The following is a 22,281-nucleotide window of genomic DNA, read 5'->3' as shown; positions in this document are numbered from 1 at the left end:
GCCGTCATTGAAAATAAGAATTTGTTCTTAACTGACTTGCCTAGTAAAATAAAACTGCACTCCCCTTTGCCCTCAGAACAGCCTCAATTTGTCGGGCATGGACTAAAAGCGTTCCGCATGGATGCTGGCCCATGTTGACTCCAATGCTTCCCACAGTTGTGTCAATTTGGCTCAATGTCCTTTGGGTGGTGGACTATTCTTTACACATGGGAAACTGTTGAGATTGAAAAAACCCAGCAGTGTTGCAGTGCTTAACACACAAAGCAGTGTGCCTGGCACCTACTCCCATACCCTGTCCAAAGGCACTTAAATATTTTGTATTTCCCATTCATCCTCTGAATGGCAGACATACACAATCCACGTCTCAATTATCTTAAGGTTTAAAAATCCTTATTTAACCCATCTCCTCCCCTTCATCTACACAGATTGAAGTGGATTTAAGTGACATCAATAAGGGATCATAGCTTTTACCTGGTCAGTCTGTCATGGAAAGGGTATGTTTTGTGCACTCAGTGTATGTACCCAACAATGAAAACACTTACGGGAGAGTGGGGTAATTTAAGACATTTTTTACATTCAGCATCACTCGGTCAAGGGAAATGTAGTATTTTTTCTAACAAAGATATCTACATATATTTAAGCATGTTGCAAATCCCTGGAAATAATCAGAATTCATGTAAACATTGAAGTTTTAAAAATATATCTTGTCCAAAAAAGTGGTTTGCACAACTTACCCTGGGTATGGGGTTAAGCCACTTACACATTTATGTACTGAAATAAATATTACCACTACCTTTATAAAACCATATCTATCTTTATTTCGCAAACACAATTCAGTACAATCACAATATATATTTGTATCATTTTAAGCATATTTTAACACAGGCTTAATGCCTAACAAACACTTTGTACTTTTAAAAACATTTTTAACATAGGCCAGACCCTGTTTAAGCCTAGGAAGAAAACACTTACATTTGCTCAACTTGCAATTGGCTTAACCATTGTCTCAACTTACCCCATGGTCATTGGCTCAATTTACCCCAAGGCAAACATCTTCACTATATTAGCCCACACAGATACAAGGATGCACTTTCATGCTAGGTTTAGGATCTCATATTGAAGGTTATTGAGACCCCAACTGTTGGGGTTTAGATACAAGCATCATGAAACCTCGAACACAAATTAATTTGACGTGGTAAACATTATTTTTTTTTTACCTAACTTGCTTAACACTTTTTCCATGTGGTTTCTTCCTTCAAACTCCATGCAATTATGGACTCTTCCTAAATATTTGGTCAAATTATGGATTTTTGTGTATAAACAAAGCTCAATTTACCGCTTTGGTTCAACTTATCCCACTCTCCCCTACCTATTCTGCACAGTTTCCATAATGATGAGGCACCAAAATAGGATTTTAATACTTACAGTATATTTAAACACAAAAGGTCACATCATAAAAACCGTTGTTGTGTTTTATGTTATTAAGATAAGGTTCTTAATGTGAAATAACAACAGTAAAGTATATTTAAGAAATATACCACTAACCACTAGGCCATCTTCGGGACATCTTAACCACCTGGCATCTTAGGGACAAGTAGGTAGAGGTTTTCACAGTGTTACACACGTTATAAATACAAGTACAGTATGTACCCTACTATAAATGGGGCAGTGTGGGAACTTAAATTTGACATTTGATCATGCCATTAAAATTGTGAATCCTATGCACCTAAAGTTATTGTTCAAAAGCAATGGTCAACATTGAGAGATATTGTGATTCAAATTTCTTGACATCACAGTAGTTCATAGTTCTGTTCAAGGGTCCTGTCTAATAGTAGTCAGGAAAACACACAGCTCTTAGTCAAGGAAGTCAACGTCAACTCAGGTCAACAGTCCATTAGGAAGGAGGCATGAATGCTACATTTGACTGAACACAGGTAGTTAGGTACTGTAGGCATGTAGGTACTGTAGGTAAGTAGGTAGTGATAACACGTTATCTGGTAAAACTAGACAGTGATTTATAAAATGTGCATATCCAAACAATAATTCACTGGCAGAGGTGGTGAGCTGGTTAAATGTTTTACAATGTGTACTGTAGAATAAAAAATGATTGGTGGAGTGATCAAAAGACATGATTGAGTCAATAGTGTGTCTAACAGTTCTGGATCCCAAAGCTATTCGATCACATGACCATTTTTTGCCTATCCGAATCCACCTTTCAGTTCCTATACACTATAGACAGGCCCAGTGGGAGGGAACTTTAGCTGGTACATGTGGCTTCCATATGTTTGATATGTTCCATTTATTCCTTTTCAGACATTACAAAAATGCCCATCCTCCTATAGCTCCTCCCACCAGTCTCCTTTGTCGCTCAAATAGGTTAATAACTGATTGATAGTGCTAGCTTGTGGTTTGCTGCAACCTACAGTATCAGACCACTACTTATGACACAACTTTGATTACAATATAGCTACAGTATGTCAAGGGGCAAGGCTCTAGACTGAAACCATTTAATGGCGTTTTGCAACCCTTTGACTTGGCTGTGCGAGTTAAATTTGTATTGGGTGCCGTGCGAGCTGAACATTCATGACATGTTCACCTCACTCAAAAGTTTTAAAAAATAATTTTTAAAAAAGTCCCATTTTTTTGGTCAAACAGTAAAGTGCATTATCCTCATGATTCCTGCAATGAAAGTGTCTGCCCAATCCCTTGGCTTGTTCCGTTGGAGCCTGCTGCTGTGATGAGCAAGCCACAGTGTGCACTCCGGGAGAGAGAAAAAAGGCTTCTTGATTGTATAGCATTTCAATATAACATTTCAAAATCCAATTGCAGGAAATACATAGCTTTACAAGCAACTAATGTGCTCAGCTTTCTGTGGGTATACTTTATATTTGTCATTTCCATAATTTTCAGCTCAACTGAGCTCCTGAGTGGCACAGCGGTCTAAGGCACTACATCTCAGTGGATGAAGCATCACTACAGACACCCTGGTTCAAACCCAGGCTGTATCACGACTAGCAGTGATTGGAAGTCCTGGGCGTGTGGGAGCTGGGGCGGCGCACAATTGGTCATCTGGGTTTGGCCGGTGTAGGCCGTCATTGTAAATAAGAATTTGTTCTTAACGGACTTGCCTTGAATAAAATAAATAGCAACTATTTTATAATCAAAATATTAGATATGGCTTTAAGATACGAAGCCTGCGAAATGCGCTATTGCGAGTGCATAGGGTAGCAGGGCTACAACTGCAACAAAAAAAGGACATTACATTTACTTTTAGATGAATACATGGCTACTAGCAGTGGGTATTATATTTAGTATTAGTGATCTAGCTAATGTGTTTTGAGTTCTCACTTTTTCATGTGGTGTATAAGCCCCCAAATAAATCTGCCTATGATAAGCGTGCACACAACGATATAGGCAAATTCATCTCTATTGAACAAAAAATATCAGAAAATTCTAGAGCCCTATTTTAACAGTAAAATATACCAACTCACAATTCATGACCATTTTTGGATTAGGTTGCACATCAAAATACTGTATCTGGAATCATGCTTTCCTGCTTGGACGTTAGATAGAACAGCTTATTTCTTGAATAGCCGACCATCTCAGTAGTTATGGTCCATCTTGGGTTAGTTATACAAATCTTTGATTTGACTTTACTCCCATAAAAACTCTGGATGGAAATGTGGTTTGTGGCTAATGAGGCAATACAAATGTGATGTGACTAAAATATGACTCAAATTAAAGTGCGTTCAGTTGACTAAAATGGCTGTTTTTGTCATTTTAACAATGACTAAATCATTATTCAAATCATAAAAATGTGACTAAGATTTAATGATATTTTAGTCAAAATGCCAGACTAGAATGAATCTAAAAAAGAGTGCCAAAATGAACACTGAAGCAGATCTGTCGTGGGGAGGAGCTGGGCGTGTGGGGGCTGGGGATGTTCCAGTATTGGCTTTGGAAGTTGAGAACAGAACGAGCGAACCCGGAGAGATGACTGTTTCTCTCCCTGGGTCCGTCACTGTCCAGGGGTAGGGGCAGACTCATGCAATTCCTCAGGGAACCATCACTGCAAAAATAAAAACACACAAGGCCATTAGACTTTATTCATACTGTATGACATACATCCAAATCTACAAGTAGACTCCATCCATCCATAATATAACCCAGTAGTAGAAACTCCATGTCTCTCACCTGGTTATGTCTGCTGGTGCTCCTCTCCGGGTCTGTCTGTACATGCTCCCAGCCACATCCCCAGCCACCCCAGCTAGCCAACGCATATCTGCAGGCACCTCTGGGATCCACTCCACAAACCTGGAGTACAGGAGAGGGACAAGAAGAGTCAAAGTACTGTGATGTAGCACCAGTGGTGGATTGACTTGCCTATTTTGTTACAATGTCCACTAGGTGGCGGCCCTGTGCAGGACATTCAAATTGATTGGGTTTAGTGAGAAACCTTAACCTACTAAATTGTATTTGTCACATGCTTCCAACAATGCAGAGATAAAAAAGACAAATAATAAAAAAAGAATAACACAAGGAATAAATACACAATGAGTAACGATAACTTGGCTATATACACTGGGTACCAGTACCGAGTTGATGTGCAGGGGTACGAGGTAATTGAGGTAGATATGTACATATAGGTAGGGATAAAATGACTAGACAACGGGATAGATTAAACGGTAACAGCAGCATATGTGATAAATCAAAAGAGATTAGTACGAAAAGGGTCAATGCAGATATTCCAGGTAGCTATTGATTAATTATTTAACTATTTAGCAGTCATAGCTTAGTGGTGGAAGCTGAACGGTCAATGTCTTGGGTGGTTGGAGTCTCACAATTTTTAGGGCCTTCCTCTGACACCGCCTGGTATAGAGGTCCCGGATGGCAGGGAGCTCGGCCCCAGTGATATACTGGGCCGTACGCATTACCCTCTGTAACACCTTGTGGTCGGATGCCAAGAAGCTACCATACCAAGCGGTGATGAAACCGTCAAGATGCTCTCAAAGGAGCAGCTTTAGAATTTTTTGAGGAATCTATTCAGACTCCTGAGGGGGAAGACGCATCATGACGCATCATGTCCTCTTCACGACTGTGTTGGTGTGATGTGGACCATGATCATTCCTTAGTGATGTGGACACCGAGGAACTTGAAGCTCTCGACCTGCTCCACTTCAGCCCTGTTGATGTGGATGGGGGCATGCTCAGCCCTCCCCTTCCTGTAGTCCACAATCAGCTGTTTTGTCTTGCTGACGTTGAGGGAGAGGTTGTTGTCCTGGCACCACACTGCCAGGTCTCTGGCCTCCTCCCTATAGGCTATCTCATTGTCATCGGTGATCAGGTCTGCTACCACCGTCGTATCGTTGGCAAACTTAATGATGGTGTTGGAGTTGTGCGCTGCCAGTCGTGGGTGAACAGGGAGTACACTAGGGGACTAAGCTCGCACCCCTCAGGGGCCCCAGTGTTGAGGGCCAGCGTGGCGGATGTGTTGTTGCCTAACCTCACCACCTGGAATGGCCAGGCAGGAAGTCCAGGATCCAGTTGCAGAGGGAGGTGTTCATCCCAGGGTCCTTAGTTTAGTAATGAGCTTGGAGGGCACTACGGTGTTGAACGCTGAGCTGTAGTCAATGAACAGCATTCTCACGTAAGTGTTCCTTTTGTCCAGGTGGGAAAGGGCAGTGTGGATTGTAATAGAGATTGCGTAAACTGTGGATCTTTTGGGGAGTTATGTGAATTGGAGTGGGTCTAGGGTGTCTGGGATGATGGTGTTTATGTACGCCATGACTTTCAAAACATTTTATGGCTACAGATGTGAGTGCTGCGATAGTCATTTAGACAGAACACCTTGGCGTCCTTTGGCACAGGGATTATGGTGGTCTGCTTGAAACATATAGGCATTACAGATTGGATCAGGGAGAGGTTGAAAATGTCAGTGAAGACGCTTACCAGCTGGTCAGCGCATGCTCCGAGTACGCATCCTGGTCATCCGTCTGGCCTTGTGAATGTTAACCTGTTTATAGGTCTTTCTCACATCGGCAACGAGAGCATGATCTCACATTCAACCGGAAATGCTGGCACTCTCATGCATGGTTCAGTGTTGCTAGCCTCAAAGTGAGCATTGAAGGTATTTAGCTCGTCTGGTAGGCTCGCATCACTGGACAGCTTGCGGATGGGTTTCCCTTTGTAATCCATGATTGTTTGCAAGCCCAACCACATGCGACGAGCGTCTGAGCCAGAGTAGTATGATTCGATTTTGGTCCTGTATTGACGCTTTTCCTGTTTGATGGTTCGTCGGAGGGAGTATCGGGATTTCTTATCACTCCAAGATCGCATAGCAGTTCAGACGTCTTTTGTCCTCGTCTTGTCGTGTCCTGTATATATATATATTTACAACTTTTTTCATATGCATTTTATTTTTTATTTTCCATCAACTCATCTTCTAAACACTCTCCTGCAACCAGCCTCACCAATTTATATTTATAAAAAAGTATTATTTACCTCAGATCTGCAATCCTTCAGGAAGCTAGCCAGAAACTCCAGGAGGCTGGCCAGAAACTAGCCACATTACTGTGCAGCCGTATTCATTGATCTGGCCAAGGCTTTCGACTCTGTCAATCACTACATCCTCATCGGCAGACTCAACAGCCTTGGTTTCTCAAATGATTGCCTCGCCTGGTTCACCAACTACTTCTCTGATAGAGTTCAGTGTGTCAAATCTGAGGGTCTGTTGTCCGGACCTCTGGCAGTCTCTATGGGGCTGCCACAGGGTTCAATTCTTGGACCGACTCTCTTCTCTGTATACATCAATGAGGTCGCTCTTGCTGCTGGTGAGTCTCTGATCCACCTCTACGCAGACGACACCATTCTGTATACTTCCGGCCCTTCTTTGGACACTGTGTTAACAACCCTCCAGGCAAGCTTCAATGCCATACAACTCTCCTTCCGTGGCCTCCAATTGCTCTTAAATACAAGTAAAACTAAATGCATGCTCTTCAACCGATCACTACCTGCACCTACCCGCCTGTCCAACATCACTACTCTGGACGGCTCTGACTTAGAATACGTGGACAACTACAAATACTTAGGTGTCTGGTTAGACTGTAAACTCTCCTTCCAGACCCATATCAAACATCTCCAATCCAAAGTTAAATCTAGAATTGGCTTCCTATTTCGCAACAAAGCATCCTTCACTCATGCTGCCAAACATACCCTTGTAAAACTGACCATCCTACCAATCCTCGACTTTGGCGATGTAATTTACAAAATAGCCTCCAATACCCTACTCAACAAATTGGATGCAGTCTATCACAGTGCAATCCGTTTTGTCACCAAAGCCCCATATACTACCCACCATTGCGACCTGTACGCTCTCGTTGGCTGGCCCTCGCTTCATACTCGTCGCCAAACCCACTGGCTCCATGTCATCTACAAGACCCTGCTAGGTAAAGTCCCCCCTTATCTCAGCTCGCTGGTCACCATAGCATCTCCCACCTGTAGCACAAGCTCCAGCAGGTATATCGCTCTGGTCACCCCCAAAACCAATTCTTTCTTTGGCCGTCTCTCTTTCCAGTTCTCTGCTGCCAATGACTGGAACGAACTACAAAAATCTCTGAAACTGGAAACACTTATCTCCCTCACTAGCTTTAAGCACCAACTGTCAGAGCAGCTCACAGATTACTGCACCTGTACATAGCCCACCTATAATTTAGCCCTATCAACTACCTCTTTCCCAACTGTATTTAATTAATTTATTTATTTTGCTCCTTTGCACCCCATTATTTTTATTTCTACTTTGCACATTCTTCCATTGCAAAACTACCATTCCAGTGTTTTACTTGCTATATTGTATTTACCTTGCCACCAAGGCCTTTTTTTGCCTTTACCTCCCTTCTCACCTCATTTGCTCACATTGTATATAGACTTGTTTATACTTTATTATTGACTGTATGTTTGTTTTACTCCATGTGTAACTCTGTGTTGTTGTATCTGTCGAACTGCTTTGCTTTATCTTGGCCAGGTCGCAATTGTAAATGAGAACTTGTTCTCAACTTGCCTACCTGGTTAAATAAAGGTAAAATAAATAAAAATAAAATAAATAAGCATCCACATTAGTGTCCTGCTCCTTGAAAGCGGCAGTTCTAGCCTTTAGGCCAGTGCGGATGTTGCCTACAATCAAATGGCAACAATAAATATGTATGTACGGTCAATTTGGGGACGACGGCGTCGATGCACTTATTATTGAAGCTGGAGACTGATGTGGTAAACTCCTCAATGCCATCGGATGAATCCTGGAACATATCCCAGTCTGTGCTAGCGAAACAGTGCTGTCCGTGTCATCAGACCACTTCCATATTTTGCCCGTCACAGGTACTTCCTGTTTGAGTTTTTGCTTGTAAGCGGGAATCAAGATTATAGAGTTATGGTCAGAATTGCCAAATAGAGGTCGAGGGAGAACTTTGTATGCATCTCTGTGTGTGGAGTAAAGGTGATCTAGAGTTTTTTGGACTCTAGTTGCACAGGTGACATGCTGGTAGAAATGAGGTGAAACGGATTTCCTGCATTAAAGTCACCGGCCACGAGGAGCATTTTCTTGTTTGCTTATAGCCCTATACAGCTCGTTGAATGTGGTCTAAGTGTCGCATCGGTAAATAGTATGGTCTACAGCTTATCGTGAGCTATTCCAACTCAGGAAAGCAGAACCTAGAGACTTTCTTAATATTAGCGATCGCACACCAGCTATTGTTAACAAAGAGACACACTCACCACCTCCCCTTGAGCTTCTCAGACGCCACCGTTCTGTCCAAATACATTTATATTTACCATGTCCTTGTTTTGCCACAACTGAGAAATATAGGATATTACAGTTCTTCAGATCACATTGATAGGATAGTCTCGAACAGAGCTCATTCCGTTTATTTTCCAGTGATTGCACGTTCGCCAACAGAACAGAGAGTAGATATTTGGTTGCTGTGGTGGGCTAATGAGGTTGCTGTATGCTAAAGGATAGTTATGCTAAAGGTTATTTATGGGCTTTTTAAAAGCTGATTTGTTTCCATTACTGTTGTCATTGGTTGCTGTTTGAGCTACTGTGACTGCATTGAGTTCATTGAGGGCTTGTTAGTTTGTGGTAGGTAGTACTAGTAGTGGTATAGGATGTAGACTTACCTCTTGCCCACTGAGTAGGCTGATACCACAGGTAGTGTGCAGGGCAGGAGCATGTAGGAGGCCACTCTGACCGGCAGCATCTCAGACACCTGAGCATACAGACCAGGCTTCTGCTGGCACGCTTCACAAAACACTACAGTCATAGAGACACAATATGTCACACTTCGATGACACGGGCACAGCCTCAGATGACTTTCAGATACACACAACAACCACAGCCCCCCTCTTGACAGCAGAAGGAAAACATTGCAGTTTAAGAGTTAAGTTCCTGCAATTTGTCACATTCTGCCATGGGGCGTAGAGACAATGTTGTAGTTTTCAACCAAATTTGCTACAATTCTACACATTCTGCCTTTGGGCAGAGAGAAAATGTTGTAGTTTTAAACCCAAGTTTGCTGCAATTCTACACATTTTGCCATAGGGCGGAGAGAAGATTTAGCAGTTTTTAATATGATATCTGAGTGACTAACAAAATAATTCGGGGCTCCCCGATCTGTAATTCAACCATGATCATGATTACTGTAAGTTTAGATAGTTGGCTAAATTAGAATTTATCAATCACCCCCAAAAAAGCTGACATGGGCTAATTGAGTGACGGAGTAGCTAAGTTTCCATCCAATTTGCGACAGATTTTCATGAGAATATGATAAAATCTGCATAAAACAATATGCACATTTTCCCACCAGAGATGTGTTTTCATCAAACTGACTTTTTGCGGACTGGTCTAGGTTGACCCATCTACCTTTTTTGATTTGGGTTGGCAGGTTGTCAACAATCTGCTCATCCAACCACCAGTGTTGCTTCCTCAGGAGGCGGAGCCGCCAGAACATCCAGTTCTTTGTTGTTTCCATGGCGATGGGCTTGCAGCAGGCGGCTTCTGATAGGTTGGGGTTGGGGCCGGCAGTCGGACACTCCAGCTTCAGCAGGTCTGACATCATAAACAATACATTCATCATCTTTATAATACAGCATAGACAAGTTGTTTGTTTAGCAACAGACAAGGTTGGCTTAGGTTGTTGACATGTAAACTATATTTTGTCTCAATGTTTATTGAAACCATAGATACAATTGCACAATGAGCATTTGTTGTCACTCAAATACATTGTTAAAGTTGTTGGTTAGCTAGCTAGCCATATTAGCATTAACATGAAATCAGTCAAAACACCTCAAAACAAGACCTGGTAATCAAGATAAAACTAGCTGAAACAAGCCACCTACGAGTCCCCACACGGCAGCTTCTTGTCATTGTTGCTAGCTATCTGACTGTTCAGAATCATAACAAAGCACGGCTTCCGCCACTATCGATGCGCGCACATTTTCGTGACCTCGTCAGCCAACCCGTCTATACAAATATTACACCATAAATAAGCGTTGGTTTACTCCATACTTCATATTGAACCCTGTACAATTGACAGCATTGATGCTCACTGCATGTACTGTATATCACATTAGCTTATGATCTTAGCACAGCCCACTACTACTGTCAAAGGCAACATAGTCATACTCACGGTTCTCCTCAAGAAAGCGAAGGGCGTCCTTGTAGCCACTCTGACATATCTCTGCCATGACCTGTCAAAGAAAACACATAGATCATACCTATTGAGGTAAGGGATCATATGCAAGAGGTAGATTTAATAAATATACTGCTCATAAAAAAGAGACAAGATACCCATAAGACAGAGATTTTGTTAATCATATAACAACAGATACAGTGGAAGTCGGAAGTTTACATACACTTAGGTTGGAGTCATTAAAACTCATTTTTCAACCACTCCACAAATGTCTTGTTAACAAACTATAGTTTTGGTAAGTTGGTTAGGACTTCTACTTTGTGCATGACACAAGTCATTTTTTCAAGAATTGTTTACAGATTATTTCACTGTGTCACAATTCCAGTGGGTCAGAAGTTTACATACACTAAGTTGACTGTGCCTTTAAACAGCTTGGAAAATTCCGGAAAATGATGTCATGGCTTTAGAAGCTTCTGATAGGCTAATTGACATAATTTCAAATCAAATCAAAGTTTATTTGTCACGTGCCCCGAATACAACAGGTATAGATAGACCTTACAGTGAAATGCTTACTTACAGGCTCTAACCAATGGTGTTTAAAAAAAAGGTATGTATGTATGTTTGTATGTGTGTAGTAAAGAAATAAAACATCAGTAAAAAGACATTTGAAAAAAAGAGTAGCAAGGCTATATACAGACACCTGTTAGTCAGGCTTATTGAGAGAGTAGCAGAAGCATAAAAAAGAGGGGTTGGCGGGTGGTGGGACACAATGCAGATAGCCCGGTTAGCCAATGTGCGGGAGCACTGGTTGGTCGGGCCCATTTAGGTAGTATGTACATGAATGTATAGTTAAAGTGACTATGCATAAAAAATAAACAGAGAGTAGCAGCAGCGTAAAAGAGGGGTTGGAGGGGGGGGGCACACAATGCAAATAGTCTGGGTAACCATTTGGTTACCTGTTCAGGAGTCTTATGGCTTGGGGGTAAAAACTGTTGAGAAGCCTTTTTGTTCTAGACTTGGCACTTCAGTACCACTTCCCATGTGGTAGTAGTGAGAACAGTCTATGACTGGGGTGGCTGGGGTCTTTGACAATTTTTAGGGCCTTTCTCTGACACCGCCTGGTGTAGAGGTCCTGGATGGCAGGCAGCTTTGCCCCAGTGATGTACTGGGCCGTACTCACTACCCTCTGAAGTGCCTTGCGGTCGGAGGCCGAGCAATTGCCGTACCAGGCAGTGATGCAACCGGTCAGGATGCTCTCGATGTTGCAGCTGTAGCACCTTTTGAGGATCTCAGGACCTGAGGGGGAATAGGCTTTGTCGTGCCCTCTTCACGACTGTCTTGGTATGTTTGGACCAATCTAGTTTGTTGTTGATGTGGTCACTAAGGAATTTGCTCCACTATAGCCCCGTCGATGAGAATGGGGATGTGCTCGGTGCTCCTTTTCCTGTAGCCCACAATCATCTCCTTAGTCTTGGTTACGTTGAGGGATAGGTTGTTATTCTGGCACCACCCGGCCAGGTCTCTGACCTCCTCCCTATAGGCTGTCTTGTCGTTGTCGGTGATCAGGCCTACCAATGTTGTGTCGTCAGTAAGCTTAATGATGGTGTTGGAGTCGTGCCTGGCCATGCAGTGGTGGGTGAACAGGGAGTACAGGAGGGGACTGAGCACGCACCCCTGGGGAGCTCCAGTGTTGAGGATCAGCGTGGCAGATGTGTTGCTACCTACCCGTACCACCTGGGGGCGGCCTGTCAGGAAGTCCAGGATCCAGTTGCAGAGGGAGGTGTTTAGTCCCAGGTTCCTTAGCTTAGTGATGAGCTTTGAGGGTACTATGGTGTTGAACGCTGAGCTGTAGTCAATGAACAGCATTCTCGCATAGGTGTTCCTTTTGTCCAGATGGGAAAGGGCAGTGTGGAGTGCAATAGAGATTGCATCATCTGTGGATCTGTTAGGGCGGTATGTAAATTGGAGTGGGTCTAGGGTTTCTGGGATAATGTTGTTGATGTGAGCCATTACCAGCCTTTCAAAGCACTTCATGGATACGGACGTGAGTGCTACGGGTCTGTAGTCATTTAGGCAGGTTGCCTTTGTGTTCTTGGGCACAGGGACTATGGTGGTCTGCTTAAAGCATGTTGGTATTACAGACTCAATCAGGGACATGCTGAAAATGTCAGTGAAGACACCTGCCAGTTGGTCAGCACATACCCGGAGCACACGTCCTGGTAATCCATCTGGCCCCGCAGCCTTGTGTATGTTGACCTGTTTAAAGGTCTTACTCACGTCGGCTACGGAGAGAGTGATCACACAGTCGTCCGGAACAGCTGATGCTCTCATGCATGCCTCAGTGTTGCTTGCCTCGAAGCGAGCATAGAAGTGATTTAATTAATCTGGTAGGCTCGTGTCACTGGGCAGCTCGCAGCTGTGCTTCCCTTTGTAGTCTGTAATAGTTTGCAAGACCTGCCACATCCAACGAGCATTGGAGCCGGTGTAGTATGATTCAATCTTATCCCTGTATTGACACTTTGCCTGTTTGATGGTTCATCGCAGGGCATTCCGGGATTTCTTGTCAGCTTCCGGGTTAGAGTCCTGCATCTTGAAAGCGGCAGCTCTACCCTTTAGCTCAGTGCGAATGTTGCCTGTAATCCTTGGCTTCTGGTTGGGGTATGTACGTACAGTCAATGTGGGGACAATGTCCTCAATGCACTTATTGATAAAGCCAGTGACTGATGTGGTGTATTCCTCAATGTCATCGGAAGAATCTCGGAACATGTTCCAGTCTGTGATAGCAAAGCAGTCCTGTAGTTTAACATCTGCTTCATCTGACCTTTTTTTTAATAGACCGAGTCACTGGTGCTTCCTGCTTTCATTTTTGCTTGTAAGCAGGAATCAGGAGGATAGAGTTCTGGTCAGATTTACCAAATGGAGGGCTAGGGAGAGCTTTGTACGCATCTCTGTGTGTGGAGTACAGGTGATCTAGAAATGGTTTTCCCTCTGGTTGCACATTTAACATGTTGATAGAGATTTGGTAGAACTGATTTAGGTTTCCCTGCATTAAAGTCTCCGGCCACTAGGAGCGCTGGGTGAGTGGTTTCCTGTTTGCTTATTTCCTTATACAGCGGACTGAGTGCGGTCTTCATGCCAGCATCTGTCTGTGGTGGTAAATAAACAGCCACGAAAAGTATAGCTGAGAACTGTCTAGGCAAGTAGTGTGGCCTGCAGTTTATCACAATATACTCTACTTCAGGCGAGCAAAATCTAGAGACTTCCTTAGATTTCGTGCACCAGCTGTTGTTTACAAATATGCACAGACCGCCCCCCCTCGTCTTACCAGTGTGTGCCGTTCTATCCTGCCGGTACAGCGTGTGTCCCGCTAGCTGAATATCCATGGTCGTCATTCAGCCACGATTCCGTGAAGCATAGGATATTACAGTTTCTGATGTCCCGTTGGTAGGATATTCGTGATTGTACCTTGTCTAGTTTATTGTCCAATGATTGCACGTTGGCGAGTAATATTGACGGTAACGGCAGCTTTCCTAGTTGCCTTCTGCGGGTCAGCATCTGGGTCTTCGTCGCTTCCTTTTGCGAATAATTGAGCTGTCCTGTGGGGTGTTTGGAGAATATCGTGTGAGTCCTGCTTGTTGTTGTTGTTGAAGAAATCTTTGTCTAATCTGAGGTGAGGGATCGCTGTCCTGATATCCAGAAGTCAATTGGAGGTATATCTGTGGATTTATTTCAAGGCCTACCTTCAAACTCAGTGCCACTTTGCTTGACATCATGGGAAAATCAAAAGAAATCAGCCAAGACCTCAGAAAAATTGTAGACCTCCACAAGTCTGGTTCATCCTTGGGAGCAATTTCCAAACGCATGAAGGTCCCACGTTCATCTGTACAAACAATAGTACGCAAGTATAAACACCATGGGACCACGCAACCGTCATACCGCTCAGTCTCCTAGAGTTGAACATACTTTGGTGCGAAAAGTGAAAATCAATCCCAGAACAACAGCAAAGGACCTTGTGAAGATGCTGGAAGAAACAGGTACAAAAGTATCTATATCCACAGTAAAACGAGTCCTATATCGACATAACCTAAAAGGCCACTCAGCAAGGAAGAAGCCACTGCACCAAAACCGCCATCAAAAAGCCAGACTATGGTTTGCAACTGCACATGGGGACAAAGATCATACTTTTTGGAGAAATGTCCTCTGGTCTGATAAAACAAAAATAGAATTGTTTGGCCATAATGACCATTGTTATGTTTGTAGGAAAAAGGGGGAGGCTTGCAAGCCAAAGAACACCATCACAACCATGAAGCACGGGGGTGGCATAATCATGTTGTGGGGGTTCTTTGCTGCAGGAGGGACTTGTGCATTTCACAAAACAGATGGCATCATGAGCCAGGAAAATTATGTGGATATATTGAAGCAACATCTCAAGACATCAGTCAGGAAGTTAATGCCTGGTCGCAAATGGGTCTTCCAAATGGACAATGACCTCAAGCATACTTCCAAAGTTGTGGCAAAATGGCTTAAGGACAACAAAGTCAAGGTCAGCATTTGTGTATGAGAGAATCTACAGATCTGCAGTGCATGTGGGACGCTCTGTGAACGCAGCTGCCCTCATTTCCGTCTACATGGTGGTGCAGGTTAGAGAGCTATGCAACTCCATGGCGAACGGTGGCACCGTCGACCGGGAGAAGCTAATGGAGCTAAGTCACCATGCCGACCATACCACCAGCACACTCAAGTGTACTGCGCACGCGACCGCTGGCCAGAGAGCCCTCTGGCTGAACAACGCATGGGTGTCAGAGGGAGAAGGGAAAGATTCTCAATGGACAGATTGATCCCACCAGACTTTTTGGACCAGCCTTATATGAGATACAGGCCAGGTTTGACTCTAAGAAAAAGGAGACTGAGGCACTTTCTGTTACCACAGAAACAATCCCTGAAACCGCAGAAGCCCACGTTTGCCCAGGTCGTCAACATGAGCCTTCCCTCCCAGAACTGGAGGATCCCTAAGAAGCCTCAGCAGGCTTCTCCTGCATTTACGACCCAAGGACAGACACAGTATGCTCACCAGCAACGCAGTGCCTCAGGGCACAGGCATCACTCCAAGCAACGGAGACACCCTCAGCTTCATCCAGAGGGAAGGGGAAGAAGCGGCACACCTAGTGCTCGAAGATCCGGAAGAGTTCCTTTGACCTTAATGACCAGAGTCTTCTCGGGAGTCCTGCGTCAAGTCCCACAAGCTTGTTTACACATGGTATAGGTGTAGCACAGGAGCCCCCCTCAAGACCCATAAGCCCTCATTGGGGTGGGTCAACACTACTCTTCCCCAAGTACAGTTCTCAAATAAAGAGTTCCCATCACATCCAGGCCCATGGTCCGAGGGTGATGGTTCAGAATGTTCCCATGCAAAACCATCAACCTGCGGATGTGCCCCAGTGGGGTGACTGCCACAGAGCTCCCCGTCCCCCCCAGGGGACAGGCGGGTTCCCTTACTTCTGACAGAGAGCAGTGGCATGCGTGTGCAGTCTCCCCTTGGGTTCCACGCACCGTAGACCAGGGGTACAGACTACAATTCGCAGGGGTCCCCCAGCGTTTCATGTCCACTGCACAGGGGGAAGCTGCCCGAGACCTTAGGGATGAGATACAGTCTCTGTTGGCCAAGGGAGCCATATGCGTGGTGCTGAGGGAGGAAGCTCACCTGGGCTTATTCAGACGGTATTTCTTGCACCCCCCCCCCCCCCCCCCAAAAAAAGGGGGATCCTGGATTTATAGCACTTCAACAAGCATCTGAAAGTCTACAGATTTCGAATGACTGGTTGATCTGAAAGGTTGATCTGCGCGGACCCTCGGGCGGAGGCAGTGGAGCACACAGCCCTGCTGTTGTCGTGCCTACTCACTCTAGGCTTCAGGATAAATCGTGCCAAAATCTTACTCTACCTGACCCAGCAGAAATATTTTAGGGATTGTCTCTGGACTGTATCCTGTTGAGCAGCCCTCACCGTGGAGACAGCAAAGGCTTTTCGCCACTGCCTCTGTGTTTTGCCCAGGAACATCAGTCACGTAATGGATGTGTCTGAGGCTTCTTGGGCTCATGGTCTCCATGATTGTGGCAGTTCCGCTTGGTCTCCTCATGAGAGACTTCCAGCAATGGGTGACCTCACTTCACCAGGACACGTTTCTCCATCGGCACAGGCGCATGCTTCTCTCTGCAAAGTGTATATCGGCACTTCAATGCTGGAAAGACCCAACCCTATTGACGTGGGGCTGCCCTACTGGGAGAGTGTTCACGCGTAAAGAAGTGACAATGGATGCATCACTACAGGGATGGGGGCAGTCCACAAAGGGCGTACGGTGAACAGCGTATGGTCAGACTCTGAGTACAGCCCATATCAACGTTTTTGAGCTCTACACTGTGTTACTAGCCCTCAGGCACTTCCGTCCATTCTTACAGGGCCAAAATGTCCTGGTCAGGTCCGACAATATGTCTACGGTGGCATATATCAACTGCCAAGGAGGAACATTCTCAACTTCACTCTCTGGCGAGAGAGCTCTTGCTATGGAGCAGCGACCATCTGTTGTGTCTTGGAGCAACACGTGCCAGCCAGGTAGACTAAACTGAAGTGCGGATTTACTGTCGGGGGGAACCCCCTACCAGGGGAGTGGTTACATCATCCCGAAGTCGTCAAGGAGGTGTCGGGGCGTTACGGAAGGGCTGCCGTTAATCTGTACGCATCGCAGGACAATGTGCACTGTCGCTTGTTTTTTGCGATGAGAGATCACAATGCTCTTCTAGGCGTGGACGCGCTGGCCCACAAGTGGCCAGACGTGCTTCTGTATGCCTTCCCTCCAAATGGGCCTGACCCCACCTACTCTGGACAGAGTGAGAGCAAATGGTCTATCTCTCATCCTGATAGCTCTGCAGTGCCCGGGAAGCCATGGCTGGCGGAGATTGTACCTCTCCTGTACGCGCAACCATGGTGGGATTCGAGAGGTTGTGTTAGAGACGAGAGTTGGTGTTCTTTCAGTGTTCCATCACTGCCGTTCGCTCCTTCCTACAGGAATTTCTCGACAAGGGCAATGTGGTAGATACCTACATGCGTGCTCGGTTCATTCTTTATGCACTCAGTTTGCCCCTGACTACTCTAAGGTTATGATATGTCCTAACGCTGCGTTTATTCCTAAGGTCATTGCCATGGCTTATAGTAGTCAATCCACTGACCTCTTTCCCTTCCACAATCCGCTGTTCTCTTCTCCAGATTAGCATTAACGCGTTGTGTCCGGCACGCTCACTGCGCAATTACATAGACAGTAATAGGCCATTCTGGAGTTGTGATCAACTGTTTTTTTGCTTCACCAACCCTGCTCGGGTTAGGGCTTTGCCCAAACAACATGTCTCCCATTGGGTAATCACCAAGGCGTACAGTTGTCGGGGATTGCAGTCTCCCCTGGGTGTCTGGGCACATTCCACTATAGGAATTGCCACATTATGGGCACTGTTCAGAGGCATCTCCGTCTTGGAGATTTGTGTGGTGGATAGTGAGGTTCTATCACCTGGACGTTACTGTGCCCTCCCTGGCACACACAGTCCTTGGTGCTGGAGCTGAGTAGGATGGATCAGGTACATTACCATGTACCGAAACAGGCTTCTCAGGAAACTGACTACTGGCAATCGGTGTGTTTTGCAAGTATCCCATAGTGAGATGTCGAACCGAGTCGACTGAAAGAAAACTTTGGGTTACCGTATTTAAGCCCAGTTCAGTGTAGGCGATGAGGGAGACAAATCCCCAGATTGCCCCTCTTGCACGACTTGTGTAAGAGGTAATTCTTAGAATGAGGAACCCAGATCAGTACAGGGTGTTATATAGACATGCAAGGCATACACCCACAAAGCTCTGATTGGCCTGTTAGGCGTGATTGAATAAGGCTTCAACCAATGACCCGCCGAAGAAGGCGTGTCCCATAGTGAGATGTCTCCCTCAGGAAACCGGGGTTACATACCGTAACCCAAACATTTAATATTACATTCATAACCCATACATAAGACATTTACAATCAGGCATAAACAACCACGTCTAATGAATGGGACTAAGGAGCATCCTGATCCTCCATCCTACCTTTGGCAACAGGGCCTACATAACGACTCCCTAACACATTCATAACCCATAAATAACGCATTGGTAAGCAGTCATAGCGGGCGTCCACCACTCCTAGAGTGGTTCTTAGGAGAACCCTTTTTGGTTCCAGGTCAAACCCTCTGTGGAAAGGGTTCTACATGGAACCAAAAAAGGTTCTACTTGGAACTAAAAAGGGTTCTTCAAAGAGTCCTATGTGGACAGCCGAAGATCCATTCTAGGTTCTAGATAGAAACAAAGGTGCTAAGTGTGGACCTTGGGTTCTGGGGGGAACAGGGCCTTGCTGAGGCGGTACATGTTGCTCAGGTTCAACCGGATGGAGGTATTGGTGAGACGAAGCTCGTGGAAGTTGAAGGAGGTGTCCCGTGGACAGATGTCACTTTCGCCCGAAAACGGAGAGATGCTGATGGTGTTCTTCAGCTCCGACTGAGGAAGGTTGTCACTTATTCCCCCATCCACGTAACGCTACAGAGAGAAGAGGGGGAGACAGGGAGGAGGAAGAGAGCGAGAAAGTGAGAATAATTGGGTGTTTTTGGACCCATGCACAAATTCAAACAAGCCTGTTTCACTATTTCCTTACATCAGGACCACAGCCTCTCCACAGAACAAGACCCCAGACATACTGTGGTCAAGATGTCTCAGGGCTGACAGATATGACTGCTCTACATCTCTTATACTGTGTAAAGGCTATCAACTTAGAATGAATGCCAGACAAATCTTCTCCAAGGGGTAAGACACTTCAATATACAGTGGGGGAAAAAAGTATTTAGTCAGCCACCAATTGTGCAAGTTCTCCCACTTAAAAAGATGAGAGGCCTGTAATTTTCATCATAGGTACACTTCAACTATGACAGACAAAATTAGAAAAAAAATCCAGAAAACCACATTGTAGGATTTTTAATGAATTTATTTGCAAATTATGGTGGAAAATAAGTATTTGGTCACCTACAAACAAGCAAGATTTCTGGCTCTCACAGACCTGTAACTTCTTCTTTAAGAGGCTCCTCTGTCCTCCACTTGTTACCTGTATTAATGGCACCTGTTTGAACTTGTTATCAGTATAAAAGACACCTGTCCACAACCTCAAACAGTCACACTCCAAACTCCACTATGGCCAAGACCAAAGAGCTGTCAAAGGACACCAGAAACAAAATTGTAGACCTGCACCAGGCTGGGAAGACTGAATCTGCAATAGGTAAGCAGCTTGGTTTGAAGAAATCAACTGTGGGAGCAATTATTAGGAAATGGAAGACATACAAGACCACTGATAATCTTCCTCGATCTGGGGCTCTACCATCAGTAACACACTACGCCGCCAGGGACTCAAATCGTGCAGTGCCAGACGTGTCCCCCTGCTTAAGCCAGTACATGTCCAGGCCCGTCTGAAGTTTGCTAGAGAGCATTTGGATGATCCAGAAGAAGATTGGGAGAATGTCATATGGTCAGATGAAACCAAAATATAACTTTTTGGTAAAAACTCAACTCGTTGTGTTTGGAGGACAAAGAATGCTGAGTTGCATCCATAGAACACCATACCTACTGTGAAGCATGGGGGTGTAAACATCATGCTTTGGGGCTGTTTTTCTGCAAAGGGACCAGGACGACTGATGCGTGTAGAGGAAAGAATGAATGGGGCCATGTATCGTGAGATTTTAAGTTAAAACCTTTCATCAGCAAGGGCATTGAAGAAGAAGCGTGGCTGGGTCTTTCAGCATGACAATGATCCCAAACACACCGCCCGGGCAACGAAGGAGTGGCTTCGTAAGAAGCATTTCAAGGTCCTGGAGTGGCCTAGCCAGTCTCCAGATCTCAACCCCATGGAAAATCTTTGGAGGGAGTTGAAAGTCCGTGTTGCCCAGCAACAGCCCCAAAACACCACTGCTCTAGAGGAGATCTGCATGGAGGAATGGGCCAAAATACCAGCAACAGTGTGTGAAAACCTTGTGAAGACATTTGACCTCTGTCATTGCCAACAAAGGGTATATAACAAAGTATTGAGAAACTTTTGTTATTGACCAAATACTTATTTTCCACCATCATTTGTAAATACATTCATTAAAAATCCTACAATGTGATTTTCTGGATTTTTTTTTCTCATTTTATCTGTCATAGTTGAAGTGTACCTATGATGAAAATTACAGGCGTCTCATATTTTTAAGTGGGAGAACTTGCACAATTGGTGGCTGACTAAATACTTTTTTGCCCCACTGTAGCTGTTACAGCATCCCCCTGCCAAGGGCACTATCTCACTGTTTTGTGTAAGTATTTGTTAATTCCCTTTCTGGAGCCACGCTGAATTTCACCCATCCTCACCCTTTCTCCCCCTCACCTAAGATATCAATATCTCCTCCAGCTCATGGCTTCAGCCAATCAGACAGTAGCCATGTGTCTCAACCCTGTGCACGCTCTAGCCATGCAGTCTCTCCAGGCCCTGATTGGCTTGCCAGCCTGACCCACACTCTCCAAGGGAGTAAATATTGCCCTGTAACTAAACTGTGTTATTCCAGTCTGCGAGTGCAGGTGAACAGATGTGCATTCGATTTGTGACTACAAAGTAAGTTGATGTCGCTGTTGTCATTGTAGTATGTGCTAGAATAGCACTATTCCATGTAGTTCTCATTCCTGTTATTATGTTACTACTGATAATGTATGCAATGAGTCCTTGCTCTTGTGTGTTGCTGTGAAATAGGATACTATTTGTATAATATACAGTCCTTGTCATCATTCTTACTGTGCTATTGTCACGCTCGTCATTAATCTGGTGTTACTATGTAATGCATGGTTATTAAGTCATTATTAGATACAGTCCTTGTTGTTCTATACCATATCTCATTCTATCGTACTCTGAACATATCTATTCAGGACAGTGTATTTGTCTCCTGTATAGCATATTTACTCCCTCTCTATTTCAGTCCATTACAGAACCATACCCATGTACATCTTCTCCTGTGTATGATTAAAGTTCCTGTGCGTGTTGATTCTGAGCTGTTTTATTCCCCTCTAACCGGGGGAGGTGTCAGTGAGTCACGAACCAGTAAAATATGTAGAGGGTTGCTCTCTTTCAACAGCCCTGTGCCCGAGACCGAAATAGATATAGCACATAGGCCATTTAAGCACTGACAGAGACCGCTAGGTATTTTGAGAAGAGAGGAAGTAAATAATAGTATTTGGAAAATCTATTATAAAGATCTTCTGCTAAATTTTTTTTTTTTTTTTTAAACGTGCCACTTAACCCAACTCGGTTATCACTGAAATCGAATGTATACGATACGACATATTCAAGGAAACATTTTCCTTGTGGGCATATTAGGCATGGCGTGTCAGCACAAGATTTCCCCTAAGCCAGCATCTCCACACTGCCAAATCATGACCAAACAGACCGACAGTACTATTTGGAGAATTAATCAATTTTGCCAATCTTATGTAATTGCACGATGCAGCTCCTTTTCAAGTACAGATTTGTGCAAA

The 22,281-nt window shown here is 44.6% G+C and overlaps 1 protein-coding gene across 3 annotated transcripts in view; it reads right to left on the bottom strand.

Moving 5' to 3' along the window:
* Positions 1-794: 794 nt before the first annotated feature.
* Positions 795-22,281, bottom strand: part of LOC110490313 (patatin-like phospholipase domain-containing protein 2) — a 31,422-nt gene continuing 9,935 nt past the window's right edge. For all 3 annotated transcript variants that reach the window (XM_021563626.2, XM_021563627.2, XM_036944616.1), the window contains 6 exons: positions 19,069-19,278; positions 10,676-10,736; positions 9,910-10,095; positions 9,168-9,300; positions 4,195-4,314; positions 795-4,069 (listed from right to left, as the gene is read on the bottom strand). In XM_021563626.2, coding sequence (XP_021419301.2) covers positions 3,868-4,069; positions 4,195-4,314; positions 9,168-9,300; positions 9,910-10,095; positions 10,676-10,736; positions 19,069-19,278 — 912 coding nt within the window. In that variant the 3' untranslated portion in view covers positions 795-3,867. The remainder of the gene's footprint in view (positions 4,070-4,194; positions 4,315-9,167; positions 9,301-9,909; positions 10,096-10,675; positions 10,737-19,068; positions 19,279-22,281) is intronic.

The sequence above is a fragment of the Oncorhynchus mykiss genome, chromosome 15 (assembly GCF_013265735.2).
Source record: "Oncorhynchus mykiss isolate Arlee chromosome 15, USDA_OmykA_1.1, whole genome shotgun sequence".
In the NCBI taxonomy this organism is placed as follows: Eukaryota; Metazoa; Chordata; class Actinopteri; order Salmoniformes; family Salmonidae; genus Oncorhynchus; species Oncorhynchus mykiss.
Note: the sequence above shows the minus strand (reverse complement) of the source record. Positions and strands in the feature narration are given on the sequence as shown.